This window comes from Mobula hypostoma, chromosome 2, assembly GCF_963921235.1.
Source record: "Mobula hypostoma chromosome 2, sMobHyp1.1, whole genome shotgun sequence".
In the NCBI taxonomy this organism is placed as follows: Eukaryota; Metazoa; Chordata; class Chondrichthyes; order Myliobatiformes; family Myliobatidae; genus Mobula; species Mobula hypostoma.
In genome coordinates this window covers 116,812,485-116,829,038 of record NC_086098.1, presented here as the reverse complement: position 1 = coordinate 116,829,038, position 16,554 = coordinate 116,812,485, and the positions used below count along the sequence as shown (strand labels likewise).

Genomic DNA, 16,554 nt, shown 5'->3' with positions numbered 1-16,554 from the left:
AGAGCTGTTTAAGTCATCTCCTTCTACCCTAGGCCACAAACTTATCAATCACCCCTGCTGTGGACACTATAAACAGTGTATGATGGCCCTGGGCCCATAATCAGTGGTGTTTAGAAGAATGATTGGGGGGGGAGGGGGAGAGAAGAAGAAAGAAGTCTCATTGAAACCTATCACATGTTGAAAAGCCAAGATAGAAGTGGATGTGGAGATAATGCTTCCTATAGTGGGGGAGTCCAGGACCAGAGGGCACAACCTCAGAATTGTGGGACATCCATTTAGAACAGTGCGTGGCGCATGGCCAAGTGGTTAGAGCGTTGGGCTCACGATCTGAAGGTTGTGGGTTTGAGTCTCGGCCAAGGTAGCCTGTTGTGTCTTTGAGCAAGGCACTTAACCACACACTGCTCCAGTCCACCCAGCTGAAAATGGGTACTGGCAAATGCTGGGGGTTAACCTCGTGATAGAACTGGCGTCCTATCCGGGAGGGGCGGGGGGGGGGTCTCATACTCTCAGTCGCTTCATGCCACAAAAACCGGCATAAGCACCAGCCTGACTCTGACATTTAGAACAGTGGGTGGTGAATCTGCGGAATTCACTGCTAGACAGCTGTGCAGGCCAGTTCATTGGGTATATTCAAAGACTGAGATTGATAGGTTACAGGGAGAAGGTAGGTGAATGGGGTTGAAAGAGATAATAAATCAGCCATGATGGAAAGGTGGAAGAGATTTGATGGGTCGAATGGCCCAATTCTACTCCCTTGTCTTATGCCAAAGATGTTCAAGGATCTCTGAAGTTGGCTGGAGATACAAATTAGACAACTGGAATTCTAGTTGCCACACCATAGGAAGGAAGTGACTGCAGAGCATAGAATGTTCTCCAGGATATTGATTTGGGTGAATATTTCAGCAGACTGGTGATGGATTTAGTCATTCTGGAGCAGAGAAGTTTGGGGCATGGGAAAAGAAAAACCTGACTTAAATACACAAAATATGAACAGCATAAACATATAAAATGAGACACTATTCTAACAGAGGTCCCTGTGATTAGAGGGTACAGATTTAACACGAGGCAAGACACTTAAAAAACTTTGAGGATTTTATTTTCATCTAAAGGGTGGCTGAAAACTGGAGGTAGGTACTCTTGCAACATTTTTAAGTATTTTGTTGAGCATTTGAAATGGCATGGAGATTATGGGCTAAAGGTCACTTAAACTGCTAAGAACAAGGTTTAATAATAATTTGAAGAACACCAAGTAAAAATCATTAAGAAATGAATCTTCCAGGGAGTGAAAGCTTTAATAGACTTCCTTTTGAACTGTTAACTAAATAATTGTGACTAGGAAAGGAGCAAACAGACACCAGTTTCATTATTCACCCAATGATTTTTGTTGGAAATTCATATTCATGAACATCAAGGTAAGAATAAGATTTGACTTGACTATTTAGCACCTTCACGAAGAATGGCCTCCAGAATGGAAAAAATGGAGGTGTGCCAGACTACAAAGAAGATCCCAGCAAGCAGTTGGAAGTCATACTCCAAAGTACAGCTTGCATTTCTATTCACCACCGCCCTTTAAATCACGACCTGAATCACATGTAAAAATTGCCTAATTTTGCATTTATTCTTGCAAACAAAACTATTTGCTATAAATATGTGCAATGCAAAAGGAAGAGGCTCCTATTTACACAGTATATTTAACTAGGCTACAACACAAAAGCTGCTATTTGTTCAATTTAAGGCCAGTTATTAATTCCAAATTCTCAATTATCAACATCTACGCTTTTAACAAAAGCACACATATGCCAGTTAAACATACAAATTAGCAGTACAAGGCCACTGGACACAACTTCTCCATCATTCAGTAAGATCAAGACTGATTTGACAGTAATCTCAAACCCGCATTCCTGCCCATTTGCAACGATGTTACACCCTTTGTTTTATCAAATATAGCAGATTCCAGTTAATTGAGCCATTGCTTTAACAGGACAGCCACTTAATCAGGACAATTCTTAAAGAACAAAAACTAATTGAGAAAATGGCCGTGATTCCCTTTCTTTTACTTCGGACACTATACCTCTTTATTGGGACAGGAGACTTGCCGAACAGTTTCTAAACAGCCCCAGTCACATACACTTGTGTGGCTATTAGACATTGCACCATGCCCAGAGTAGTCTTTAAATAGGGCCAGTTGCATGTGTTGGTGTTCAAAAACCAGAGGTATTTGTCACTGATAGCTGGTGAGAAATAAGCAGCAAGACAATTCAGAACTGCTTTGCTCACTGTGGTTTCAAGTATTTGGGCTTGGAGGTGACAAAAACTGCCAGGAGTGAAAATGAAAGAATTTCACTACTTCAACAAGTTAAGAAATATGAAGAATCTGAAGGCATCAATAATTACCTTGAATGTTACAATGAGAATGAAGATTTGCAGGATGCAATTGTTGAAAATATTATATGAAGGCAGTGCATTATCAGCATGAAATGTCTGCGCTGATTTTGTACATTTACAGTCAAAAGAATTTGGCAGCATACACTGGATGAATTCCTTCATCAGTAACCATTAGGAACTAATGCAGTTTTATTTATTGGTAGCATTCTAGCTCATTTTGTATTTCATTTAAATACATAACAGGTTAATCAGTTAAACTGTATTTTGTATTTTTTATACCCTTTCAACTATTTCCATTAAACTCTGGTTAACCAGGACAGCTGCTCAATTGACTCAAAATGTATTGGTCTTGATGTGAACCAATTAACCCAAAGCCACTGCATTTTCCTTAAAAATATTCATGATTTCAGGAAAACATCAGTTAATCCTCAATAAAATTCACCTTATCCATTTCTTAAACGGATGACTCTTCAGTAGTCCAGCTACGATATCCAGATGTTTGCATCTGCAAATGCTCAGAATAATATCAAATTGTCTACTTTTTCAATGAAACATATCATTCAATATCCACAAAAATCCTCCATCAACCTGCCTCAACTGTACAATACTGCCCTCTGACAATAAAGGTTCAGATCACTTCAAAATGAGAGCCACTATTCAGTGAATGCAGATTTCAATGATGAAATTCATCATCATCAACACTGCATCATCACTGCCTGTGGTCAAATGAAGAAAACACTGTAAAGATCAAGAGCTCACTCTTGGCACATCTACCAGACAGCACTGTTTCCTACTGTTACAGTGTTCTGAGCCCTTGACTATCTACCGTTAGTATTTTGAAAATCTAGAAAGATGGTAAACTGAAAAAAAGATGGAAAGATGAAAAAACTGAAAAACTACAGGACAGACCAGGGTAGAACTTACATAGTGAGCAGTCAGGCACTGTATTGTGTGGTAGAACAGAAGGATCTGGGAATACAGAATCATAATTCTTTGGAAGTATTGCCACAAGTAGATGGGGTTATATGATCACTGGCCTTCATAAATCAAAATACTGAAAACAGGATTTGGGATGTTATGTTGAAGTTGCAGAAGACATTGGTGAGGCCTAATTTGGAGTACTGTGTCTGGTTTTTGGTCACCTACCTACAGGAAATATATTAATAAGATTGAACAAAGTGCTGAGAAAATTTATAAAATGTTGCCTTGAGGATCTGAGTTATAGAGTAAGATTGAATAGGTTAGCACTTTATTCCCTAAAATGTAGGGGAACAAGGGGAGATTTGATAGAGGTTTACAAAATTATGAGTATACAGCGGTGCTACAAAATTTGTGAACCATGTAGAACCTTATTCCTGCATAAATATGACCTAAAATGTGATCAGATCTCCATGCAAGTCCTAAAACTAGATAATGAGAACCCAATTAAATAACACAAAAAATATTATACTTGTTCATTTATTGAGAAAAACGATCCAATATTACATGTATTTGTTGGGTAAAGTATGTGAAACTGGGGTAATGCCTTCTACGAAAGCTATTTGGAGTCAGGCGTTCCAATCAATGAGATGAGGTTGAAGGTGTGGGTTATGGAGGTGCCTTGCCCTGTAAAAACATGCTGTCAGGTTACTGACAGAGCCTGCTCTTCTCAAGACAGATCTGTTTATTTGCACCATGCCTCGATCAAAACAACTTTCAGAGCTCCTTAGAAAAAGTATTGTCGAGATGTATCAAGAGTGTTCATCAGTCCACAGTAAGAGAAATTGTCTACAAATGGAGGCAATTCAATGCTGTCAACAGGAATTCTGCAGATGCTGGAAATTCAAGCAACACACATCAAAGATGCTGGTGAACACAGCAGGCCAGGCAGCATCTCTAGGAAGAGGCGCAGTCGACGTTTCAGGCCGAGACCTGACGAAGGGTCTCAGCCTGAAACGTCGACTGCACTTCTTCCTAGAAATTCAGTGCTGTTGCTACTCTCCCTAGGCGTGGGCTTCCTGCAAAGATCACACCAAGAGCACAATGTGCAATGCTGAAGGAGGTGATAAAGAACATAAGGGTAATAACAAAAGACCTGCAGAAATCTCTAGAAGTTGTGAAAATAAGAAAAACACTGAACAAGAATGGTGTTCATGGAAGGACGCCACAGAGGAAACCACTGCTCTCCGTTAAAAACACATTGCTGCACATCTTAAAGACCACCTGGATGTTCTACAATGCTTCTGGGAATATGTTCTGTGGAAAGATGAGACAAAAGTTGAACTTTCTGGCAAAAATGCACATTGCTATGTTTGGAGAAGAAGGGCACTACACACCAACACCTCATCCCAACTGTGAAGCATGGTGGAAGGAGCATCATGGTTTGGGGCTGCTTTGCTGTCTCAGGGCCTAAACAGCTTGAAATTGTTGAGGGAATAATGAATTCAAAATTGTATTAATACATTTTACAGGAGATTGTCAAGGTAGCAGTCTGTCACCTGAAGCTTAATAGAAGTTGGATAATGCAACAAGACAATAATCCAAAAGACAAGAGTAAATCAACAGAATGGCTTAAAAAGAAAATTTGTGATCTGAAGTGGCTGAGTCAAAGTCCTGAAAGGTAAAACGTTTAAATGGATCATGAGGGAGAGCTTCTTCACTCAAAGGGTGGTGAGAACGTGGAACAAGCAGCTAGAAGTGTATGGAGGGCTCTGGTCTGGTGCAGGTTGATGGCACTAGACAGAACAACAGTTTGGCATGGACTAGATGGGCCAAAGGATCCTTGTGCTGTAGTATTCTATGACTAGATGTCACCAATGCTACCACTATAAAATCCACTAAATACACTATAAGCATAAGTAAACCCAAGACAATGTCCATCCCTTGTCAAATTCTCATCACCGGCACCCCAGTTACACTCAGCAATCTGAAGGACAGACATCCAAGGAAATAATCCATTCTAAAATCTGCTATAACAAATGTGACATATCCACCAACTCTTATAAATCCACTACCATTTAGGGTGGGGGATTGCTTGGGACACTAGTCAAAACTTAGTGTCCATACACCAAAACACAGAAGCAATGGTGAAAGCAGCTCAGCACTTCAAAAAAAATGCCCACTGGCCCTGTCAGGTACCTCTGCCTATCTAATGAAAGTCCTAGTGCCCCACAATGAAGATGGAACAGAGTGGGATTATGTGAGAGGTGATGACAGAAGGAGGGTGACAACCCCAAATGTAATTCACTAGGTACAATCATTTTCAGTTGCTTCATCGATGACTTCCTCTTCCATATCAGCATAGGTCATTAAGCTCAATTAATCCATACATACTAGACAGGAACAAGACTACTTTTTCATTCTCTCTCCATAGTTCTACAAATAATTTTTTCCTTAGGAAGCTTTTGGCCCATTGGATCCATGCTGGCTGCCAGGACAGAAATCATGTTAATCTTACTTCCCTGTACTGCTTCAAATTATTCTCCCTCATATATGCCAAAAACTCTTAATTCTTTCTGCCATTATGTTCCAGTTACCAATTTACTTTGCAACTTTGGAATGTGAAAGGAAACCCATAGCCACAGGATGAATGTGCAAACCCCACATGAACAGCAACCATGGTAAGAAGCAAACATGTGCTATGAAGCAGCAGCACCAACCTCTGCACCACAATTCCAACTCCCTTTTCAACTCCAAATTTGAATCAATGCTTGTCATGTATCCTAAAACATAACCATTTGATAGTAAAAGAAAGTCTTACTCATGTCATCTTTCATTCATCCAGCTGAAAAAGTCCTTCAAAAATTGGATAAAAACTGGTGGTATAGAGAATGAAGATTCATGGTAAAAGACGGGTACCAAAAATAACGATTATATAATAAATGATAATAAATGGGGGGGGGGGAGAAGAAGGAAAGACCATCAGGCAACAGAATCATGTTTTTCCTCCAACCTCAATACCATTGCTGTATCTCTTAATTCATTTAATACCCAGAACGCTATCAGTCTGTTTTGACTGAACACAGTAACTGAGCCTGTATAGACATTCAGGGTAGGTTCTTTGTATTAAGAACATTTTCCTCACCACATTCCTGAATAGCTTGCCCATTACTTACAAAAGGCATTTTATCTTTGTTGGAAGCTCCTATCCAGACCTAACCTCTTACCATCTAGGGTTAAGAAACTGAGATTCACTAGTTTCTGCACGAAGAAATTCCTACACACCAATCTATTATATGCATAATCCTCTCTTACCCTGTAATATGTCCTTGCATTCAAGACTTTCTCACTAATTGAAAATTATATCCCTTAAGATGTCTCAATAAGATCACTCATTCTACACTCCTGCAGTACTCTTCTCAGGAATTAATTGTATTTTTAAACTCCAACCTCTAGCAACGAGGGAAAGTATACATTTACCAATTTAACTACTTGTGGCAACCTGTTACATTTTGTATTTTATACACAAGAACATCTAGATCTCTCTTCACTCTACTCATGTGTAGTCTTAGACTGACTTCTGATTCCTAATACCAATCCATTGTCTCACACTTGCCTGGAATAAAATCCATTTGTTATTTCCCCCAACCCTATATCCTTTGCAGAGTGCAAACGTCCTTACGGCACCATAGCCTTTCAATAATTTACACACCGTTGCCTTCAAAACTACACTAATTACATCCTTCCATTCTGAAAAAGACCCATTTTTTCCAGCTGTGTCCTAGGTGACATTTAATTCTTCTCGCAAAACCGTGAACTTTTATTTCATGCCATGAGCAAGGCTGGTGCACCTTAACAAATGCCTTCTGGAAATCATAATACACTACATCCACAGGCTGCAGTCCCTCAACTCTTCTTTGACTATAGACTACAGAATCTTCCCAAACACAAATAGTACTGACATGCAGTTTCCTGCTTTTTGTCTCCATCCCTCCTTAATCAAATATGTGCAGTTTTCCCACCCTCTAGTGTCCTGCAGGAACTGACTTTTGAACAACTTCAACCAATACTTCTACAGCCACTTATTTTAAAATGTTTAGGTGCTGACCATGAGATCCTGACAACTTACTTGCCCTTACTGCCATCAGCTCTTTCCAACACTTTATCTTGTGAGATGGACATTATTACAAACTTGTTTTCCTTTTGAAACTGGGCCATCCCTTTATCTTTGGAATTTTTGCAGCATTTTCCCACTGTGACAAGAGATACAAAGCATTGGCTTAAATTATCTGTTATTTGTTTCCTGTTAATTAATAATCCCTCAGTCTTGCTCTCCAAGGGGTCTGCACACAGCTTAGCAGCCCTTTTCCTTTTTTTATATATCCGCTGAAGCTCTCGCTGTTGGCTTTATCACTTGCTAGTTTACTCTGAATCAATTTTCTCCCTTCTTAGCTCTTTAGTTTTTGCCATTTTATATGCTGTAGTTTTTGATTTAATATTTTCCTCGATCACCTTTTCTCATTGATTATGTAAATAGTAATTTCTCAGTCAAGGGCAATATTCTCCCTTATCTAGTCTACCATGTCCTTTAAGAACTTTCAAATGTCTTTGAAAACTCATTTCATACTTCTAAACTCTAGGGAACACAATCGACTTTCTCTCTCCTAATACAGCAAATCCAGCATTCATTGAAATCAGCCTAATGCATACTGAACCATGACAAATACATTATTTTTTAGATAAGGAGAGGAAAACTATACACAGCATTTCAGTCTCAACTTCTCCATTTCATAAACACGCATGCAGCTTCCCCAGGTTGGCATGTCATTATCAGCCAAGTCAGGTGTTGTCTTAGAATGCAAACCAGGATTGGTCCTGACTTGATATCAATGGCAATGAATTACATGTAATTAGCCTCAACTTGTTACCAACAGTTATCCCACAGCAAGTGCATCCTCACCCTACCACAGATAGTCTTTTTGTCTCATCCACTCACTCAGCCTCTGACACTTAAGACTAAATTTTCTCTTTCCCAATTCTAATGAAAGGCATTATTTTGAAATTAGCTTTACTACTTCTTCCTGACACTGCTTGACCTCTGGAATGTTTCCATTTTGCTTTTATTCTAATGTTACAGATTGATTCACTTTTTCCACTGCCATTCATTTCAGTCCCAGAGCACATTGTAGACACCCAGTATGGATCTACTACATCTACTTTCAGTCCATTCCATTATTACCAGCACAGTGCTATAACGTACCTTCCTTGTGAAGACAAGATCGCAGTGGTTACTACAACCAATCCCATCAATGCCACATTGATTGGTGAAATCAAGAAATTTATGCACAAACACAATTTGCAAATACATCCTTCCAGACCAATAGCCTAGTCAGTGCTGGTGCCGTCAAACAACTCTTCATGATACACTGACGTCAGTAACACAAGGCACAGAAACTCTATGTTTTTGCAGGTTCCCCCCCCCAAAAGAAAAGAGAACTAATTCCTCAGAAGGAAGAATGTACAAGTGTTAATTAGGCTTCCTTGCTCATACCTGACCTGATGCCACAAGTTTGAAGTGTGAATTCAACATTACTCTTTTCCAACTGTACACTAGCATTGCTGGTTTCATCCTGCCAGTACCCAAGGATTATGTCTGGAGCATTATTTATTAGATACAATCTGCATGTATGACTTGCCAGGCTTTTGCATGACCTCAGATACAAGTCACACACATCTGTGCTAGGCTGACTGAACTCAGTGACTTTTCTACTCTAGGTTCTATAGAAGATTGATGCATGATAATCCAACCAGTTTTATTCATTGTATCTCAATGCTAGGACATTTCAAAAGATAACAGCTTTTAGAGATGGAAATAGGGAGGAACTGAGGGCAATAAAGAGGGACCTGAAGCCAGGATCAGGGGGGCTAAAGACAGGTACAGGAGGAAGCTTGAGTGGAAACTCCAGCAGAACAACATGAGAGAGGTCTGGAGGGGGATGAGGACCATCACTGGGTTCCGGAAAACTAGCAACAGAGGAGCTGAGGGCAGTGTGGACAGGGCCAATGAACTTAACCTGTTCTTTAACAGATTTGACATTGTGGCCCCTGCCCATCCCCCACATGAGCCATCTGTTGTTGGCCCCCAATCAACACATATTCCACTCTCCCCTCCTACCCCTCCTCACAGTCCCCCACCCTGCTCTCATGACTATACCTCTCCCCCACACAAAACCACCACGGTGGGCTTCACGGCTGAACAGGTGAGAAGACAGCTGAAACGTCTCAACCCAAGCAAGGCTGCAGGACCGGATGGTGTCTGTACCAGGGTGCTCAAAGCCTGTGCCCCTCAGCTATGTGGAGTACTTCGCCATGTATTCAACCTGAGCCTGAGTCTCCAGAGGGTTCCTGTGCTGTGGAAGACGTCCTGTCTTGAAGACGCTGCGCCCCAGCGGCCTCAATGACTACAGACCGGTGGCATTGACCTCCCACATCATGAAGACCCTGGAGAGACTTGTTCTGGAGCTGCTCCGGCCTATGGTCAGGCCACACTTAGATCCCTTCCAGTTCGCCTACCAGCCCCGACTAGGAGTTGAGGATGCCATCCTCTACCTGCTGAACCGTGTCTACGCCCATCTGGACAAGCCAGCGAGCACTGTGAGGGTCATGTTTTTTGACTTCTCCAGTGCGTTCAACACCATCCGCCCTGCTCTGCTGGGGGAGAAGCTGACAGCGATGCAGGTGAATGCTCCCCTGGTGTCATGGATTCTTGATTACCTGACTGGCAGACCACAGTACGTGTGCTTGCAACACTGTGTGTCCGACAGAGTGATCAGCAGCACTGGGGCTCCACAGGGGACTGTCTTGTCTCCCTTTCTCTTCACCATTTACACCTCCGACTTCAACTACTGCACAGAGTCTTGTCGTCTTCAGAAGTTTTCTGAAGACTCTGCCATAGTTGGATGCATCAGCAAGGGAGATGAGGCTGAGTACAGGGCTACGGTAGGAAACTTTGTCACATGGTGTGAGCAGAATTATCTGCAGCTTAATGTGAAAAAGACTAAGGAGCTGGTGGTTGACCTGAGGAGAGCTAACGTACCAGTGACCCCTGTTTCCATCCAGGGGTCAGTGTGGACATGGTGGAGGATTACAAATACCTGGGGATACGAATTGACAATAAACTGGACTGGTCAAAGAACACTGAGGCTGTCTACAAGAAGCCGTCTCTATTTCCTGAGGAGACTGAACATCTGCCAGACGATGCTGAGGATGTTCTACGAGTCTGTGGTGGCCAGTGCTATCATGTTTGCTGTTGTGTGCTGGGGCAGCAGGCACCAATAGAATCAACAAACTTATTCGTAAGGCCAGTGATGTTGTGGGGATGGAACTGGACTCTCTCACGGTGGTGTCTGAAAAGAGGATGCTGTCTAAGTTGCATGCCATCTTGGTCAACGTCTCCCACCCACTACATAATGTACTGGGTGGGCACAGGAGTACATTCAGCCAGAGACTCATTCCTCCAAGATGCAGCACAGAGCGTCATAGGAAGTCATTCCTGCCTGTGGCCATCAAACTTTACAACTCCTCCCTTGAAGGGTCAGACACCCTGTGCCGATAGGCTGGTCCTGGACTTATTTCATAATTTGCTGGCATAATTTACATATTACTATTTATGGTTCTATTACTATTTATTATTTATGGTGCAACTGTAACGAAAACCAATTTCCCGCTGGGATCAATAAAGTATGACTATGACTATAACTATAATGATTTAACTACACTGGCAGTTCTGCATTCACAGAGAAATCGTAGATTTCCTTCCCGGGGGACTTTAAATGCATTTTATGACATCCAGTGTTATTTTTTAAATTCCAGATCAAATTCATTTAAATTTCCTAGTTGCAATTTTGGAATTTCAACTCTGATCTCTGGATTGTTAGTCCAGGCTTTTGGATTTCTAGGCCCGCACCAATGCAAATAAAAGTAAAAATACTGTAGGTACTGGAAATCTGACAATGGGTCACTGGAGCTATGATTAAAGCACTATAGTCAGCTTTGTTTTAGCTACAAATAATGAATTTGCATTTACACAGTACTTACCACAAGAGAGCTTATCAGAAAATAACTCTGTCAGTGAAACACTTGAAATGACTGTAGACCATCCCCTGGTATTACTGATGTCTGTAAGTTGATTTTGCCTGCAACTTGGAAAATGTATATAAAAAAAAACCCCCAAAACACCAAAATATTGAAATTGAATTACATCAAAAGCAAGCAAGATTATTATGAAAGAACAAATATTGAAAGTGATAAAGAGGAAACTAGTTCTGCCATTCACAGGCAGAACACATGCAAGTACGTTGGACTTTGGAATTTAATATTATTGAAAATTGTTCCTATGTAGGAATATCCATAAGGCAGTTCATCACCTTTACATCCGCAGTGAAGCACAATTGCAAACTTGCTCACATCAAAATCACAGAAACATTGATGAGATATTCTCAAATAATTACTTTATAATCATGAGTAGATGGGGCTTCATCAAAACAATGCATCTACAAGCTAGATCCTCAGTCTTGAAGCAATGGGTGTCATAAGCTCATTTCTCTGAAGTATGTTAGGAACATGTCAATATCGCCTGAGTATGACAAATCCACAATCTCCTACTCAAGAGAAAAGAGTCACAAATAATGAAAAGGGATTGTGAGAGAAGGATGACAATTCAAGCTTGCAAATTAATATTTTCACAAGAGCAGTGATCTTTTAAAACATTCTGTATGCGGCAGATCAGTAGTTAAAGTTCCAAAACCACACTTTCAAGATTTAGGAGAAAAGAACAATCATAGTGAATCTCACTATAACAAATTCAGACAGGATGGAGACGATGTCTAAATGGCCTAATTCTGCTCCTATATTTTATGGTCGTAAATGGACTGGATGCAAGGAGGATGTTTTCCCCTCCTAGCAAGCTTGGAGGTGGGGAGGTTAAGGAATGTCCTGTCTTACGATCTGGAGCAAGACATTAAGAACTGAGATGAGAATAGATTTCTTCAGAGACTAGTGACCATAGATGGATTTCTCAACATGAAAGCATTAGGGCATACAGCAAAATAGCAGAAGTATGAAGGTTCACCAGCTACTGTCTTACTGAACAGCAAAGCACAAAGGCTATTTGGTCTAGTCTTACTCCGATTTTGTATATTTCCACTCTCGTTACTATTTCTACAGAATGTCTATTTCCAACCCAGCAGCAGTGGCAACTTGTGTTGAATGGCACGTCCAACAGAAGAGTACAGTATATTTCACCGTCAGTAATAACCATCTCGATTAGCTTGATTACAAGCAAAACAATGCTAATTAACAAGTCTCAATAAATCAAAATGTTCTTTTTAAAGTAGAAAGGCATAAAATCCACATCTACACCTTTATTGTTGTGTAACCAGTTGTTATTTGTCTTCCAAATTTCCTTCCGAATGTATTGATGTCTTTGTTCTACTACAATTTGAGAACCATCCATGGACTTTTACTACACACTTCACAGTAAGTAACACACTTAAACTGCAAAGTTAGTGTAGAATATTACTTATTCAGTATACTTTATAAGTTTATACAAGTCCAAACACCATTTTTCATACAAATTCTAGACCACATTGACTTCCTCTGAATACCAGTATCATAACAAGCAGTTTAGCTCCAGATCAAGTTGCTTCAGCTGCAGTCCAAGATCGCAAGAACATAATACTAGTGTTGTTGGATATTTCGACTACTGAACTAAACATTGAGCACTTAATACTTCCATAGTTAAACTATAAAATGCTAACACTGTAAAGCTCAGATATCTGACAGCATAGATGGAAGCTTCTAGAATCCGTATCACTGTAGTTCTTACTACCAAAGCCCTGAAAAGGTTAACATATTTCCTGTTCTCTCAATCCACCCCTCCCCAACTGGACCGGAAACACTAGACCTCTGCAAAAACAAATGAATCAGCTGGAACAGACAAGCATCTGATCATTTTTTGTCCTCACTGCTAATCCAACACAAATACAAGGCTTTCTATCCCTAATGCTACATAAATTATATCCCCACAACAAACATAATCAAGATACACATATTCCTCTGCTGAACACTTCATTCAACCACTGGCCTATCATCCTGACATGTTCAGCATCATGAATTCCCCAAAAAAGCAAAATGAAACAAACATCTCACTCTGCAACTTTTATTGTTCCTTACCACAATCACATGAGGTGAGTGCACCAAAGACTTCAATTCATTAAGATCGTTTTCGGCCTGTTAACAAAAAACACTGATTAGTGCAGCCCAATGCACACCAGACAAAGAACCTGTGCCTAGACAGCTGATTGAACGTTACCTTTTCCCATTCTCCCTCCATAACGTGATTGCGAAACTTAGTAGCAGAAGAATGCTCTAAGCAGCAGCCCGATTCCTGCATCAAAAGATCCACCGTTTGGCTATAAGAGGAGAAATACTTCAAACCTTGAACCCCAACGACAGTACTGTAAAGGAAATCTGGAACATAGTTCTGATGACAACTTAATCACATGCTCCTATTATTATTTTAGCATTTAAGATTGCAAGAACAAAATGTGAAATATATATTTTAAAATAAATCCATGTCGAGACTTAGTCAACCCTGCAAGTTCTGTATAATTTGTGTGCACAGACTTAGGTACAACTTGTGCACAACCTGCACAATATGAAAAAGCCAAAGGTAGAAATTGAATATCATTAGGTATATTACTTGGAAATCACAAAACACTGACAATCTTCCCCAAATATTGAAATATGGCTCAAAGATACCACATGGAGCTATGTTTCCCAGGAACCTGTATCCAAATTTCAATCATTTGGTTCTTTTGTGAAATCCAAGCTCCAGACTAAACCAAGTATGCAGAAACAGGAAGGAACATCTTAATCAAAATGTTATGTATTTTGGACCACTTAAAACTAGCTATTTATCAATATTATCTCAGAATTTAATTATTTCTATATAGACAATTACAAGATTTGAGCTAAAGAAGCATTTCTATTTGATTATTGTACAGTTGGAGTTTCTACAGGCTTTTGACAAGGTTTCAAATGGCTGGCAGCTGAAAATAAGGGACAGTAGCAAATTGGCTCCAAAATTGGCTCTGGGGCAAAAAGATGATTCGTAGGTGGTTTTGTGACTGCATAGTTACTGCCAGTAGGGTTCCATAAGATTCTGTACAAGCTACCTTTCTTTTTATTAATGAATTAGATTTAAGTGTTGGAAATTTGAAGACAATATAAAAATTGGTTTAAGTTCATGAGAAAATATTTAAACCAAGAAGAATTAGATGGCAGAAAACAATGAAATAGAATTAAATCCAGAGAAGCACAAGATGATGAATTTGAATGTGTACAAGAAGGCAAAGGAATACACAGATTAAAAGATGTGTGGAAGAGATACCCCTAAGTTTGCTCACTGATTAAAAGGTAGAAGAATAGCACATAGTGATTAAAAAGACACATAATGCCCCATTGATTAGTCAAGAACAAGGTATACAAGAACTACTTGTTAGGCCAGAAAAATGAATACTATGTACAGGTATGGTCAGAATAAAGATATTGCACTTGGGGCTGGGGGATGGTTGCACTGAGGGATTTTACAAAGATTTAAAGTCTGGAAAATCCTAGTTACCTTGTAAAGGCTTGAAGTTACTTTCCTAGGAACCAATGCAGCAGGGTGACTCAAGTGAAATACATGAAATGAGGAAAGACCTACTTTACTCAGCTAGGAGCACAGATTTAAAGCAATGAGTAGACTCCAAGGCAGGTGTCTGTCTGAGAGAATGTTTGCCCCCATCTTGTAATGTATGTGCATGTTTGACTGTGATAGTAACAAACGAAGCACAATGATATATTTGGGATGGCTGAGGCTGGATGGCTAGAAAGGCTGGGCAGCCCCTCTTTGAGCAGCACAGACACAATGGGCCCGCACGTTATCGTTGGTTTAGTTTTTGACAGTTTTAAAACATGGAGCAGCGCCCACCCTCCAGCGGATCCCGGGACCCCGGACATGGCAGCCCAAGGTCGGAGTTACACTCACTTCAGCCCCAGGCTATGCAGGTGCTGTCCAATCAGGCGGATCACATCCTCGTCAACCTGGGACAAGCGCTTCTTCTTCTTGTACGTCGCTTGGTCAGGGCTGACACCGCCGGGACCGGACACTAGGTGAACGACGGCGGCGGTGGAGGAAGAGGGCAGTCCGTTGGAGTGAGCGGCCGAGGAGGTGATACTGTAGGACCCAGCCGCTTCCTCCCCGGGCCCGGCCTGGCCAATTACGTCCCCGTTCTGCGCCGCCACGGCCGCCGCGCCGCCTTGGTTCCCATTGGCCTGCATGACGCCGGGAACCGGGCGCCCGGAGCCGCCTCCTCCTCCAAGGCCCAGGAGGCCGCCTAAGTTACCTGGAGGGTTGCTGGGGCCTAGTCGAGCTCCGCAGTGGGCCGCCCCGGGACCACCCTCGCCCTCCGCCGCCGTCGTCGCTCGCTGCCTCTTCCGCGGGGGCGGAGACACTCCGCCGCTCTCCGAGTCGGAGGAAGAGGAGGAGGAGGCCAGAGTGAACGTCGTGTGCTCGGCCGCAGCAGCCGCCGTGGTGGCTCGGTGCACTGCGGTGTGTCAGCCAATGCCTTGTCCGGTAGTCGGGGGCCTCCGCCGCCTCCTCCCCCTTGGGGAGGGGCGGGGCTCCTGACAGCGCCGCCCGGCCCCGGGGTAGAAGACGGAAAGTTCCGGAAGGTTCCGCGCCCGCCGATCGCCAACGGTCGCCCGGCCGCGGGGTTTCCCTCACTGCTCCCTGGCGGCGATGGGCGCCACTGGGAATGACCGCGCCGGCTGCTCGCGCTGCCCCCTCCCCCCTCGCGAGCTCAATCCGTAGTGATGGTCGTCCGTTCAGTGGAGCGCCTTTGTCACAGAGACATTACTCCCTACACCCCACCACCTCCTGTTCCTCTCGCCTGCCGTAACGCTTTTGTTTTCGTTGCCGCCGATGTTCCCGAACACAAACCAAACCCACAGCCTGATGGAATCCGCCTCACAACAACTGAACAAACCGGATGTTTCCACACTTCCGCCGGGCGAGGGGGCGGGGAAAGGGGAGCCCCGCCTCTGTGACGTCATCACGCCGGCTTTCGACGCAACTCCGTGCCCGTGTGAAGAAGTTGTAAACCGAGCTGAGGGAAAAAGGTTGGACGTCAGCCAGTGAATGGAGGG

The 16,554-nt window shown here is 42.1% G+C and overlaps 1 protein-coding gene across 5 annotated transcripts in view; it reads right to left on the bottom strand.

Annotated features, from left to right (window-relative positions):
* LOC134342406 (WD repeat-containing protein 26) overlaps nucleotides 1–15,692 on the bottom strand; it is a 159,314-nt gene extending 143,622 nt beyond the window's left edge. For all 5 annotated transcript variants that reach the window (XR_010017017.1, XM_063040494.1, XM_063040495.1 and 2 more), the window contains exons 1-3: nucleotides 15,395–15,692; nucleotides 13,676–13,775; nucleotides 13,537–13,593 (exon numbers count right to left, since the gene is read on the bottom strand). Coding sequence is in view for 4 of the 5 variants with exons in the window: in XM_063040494.1 (XP_062896564.1) it covers nucleotides 13,537–13,593; nucleotides 13,676–13,775; nucleotides 15,395–15,687 (450 nt within the window). In the remaining variant the exon portion in view is untranslated. The remainder of the gene's footprint in view (nucleotides 1–13,536; nucleotides 13,594–13,675; nucleotides 13,776–15,394) is intronic.
* Between the last annotated feature and the right edge of the window lie 862 nt (nucleotides 15,693–16,554).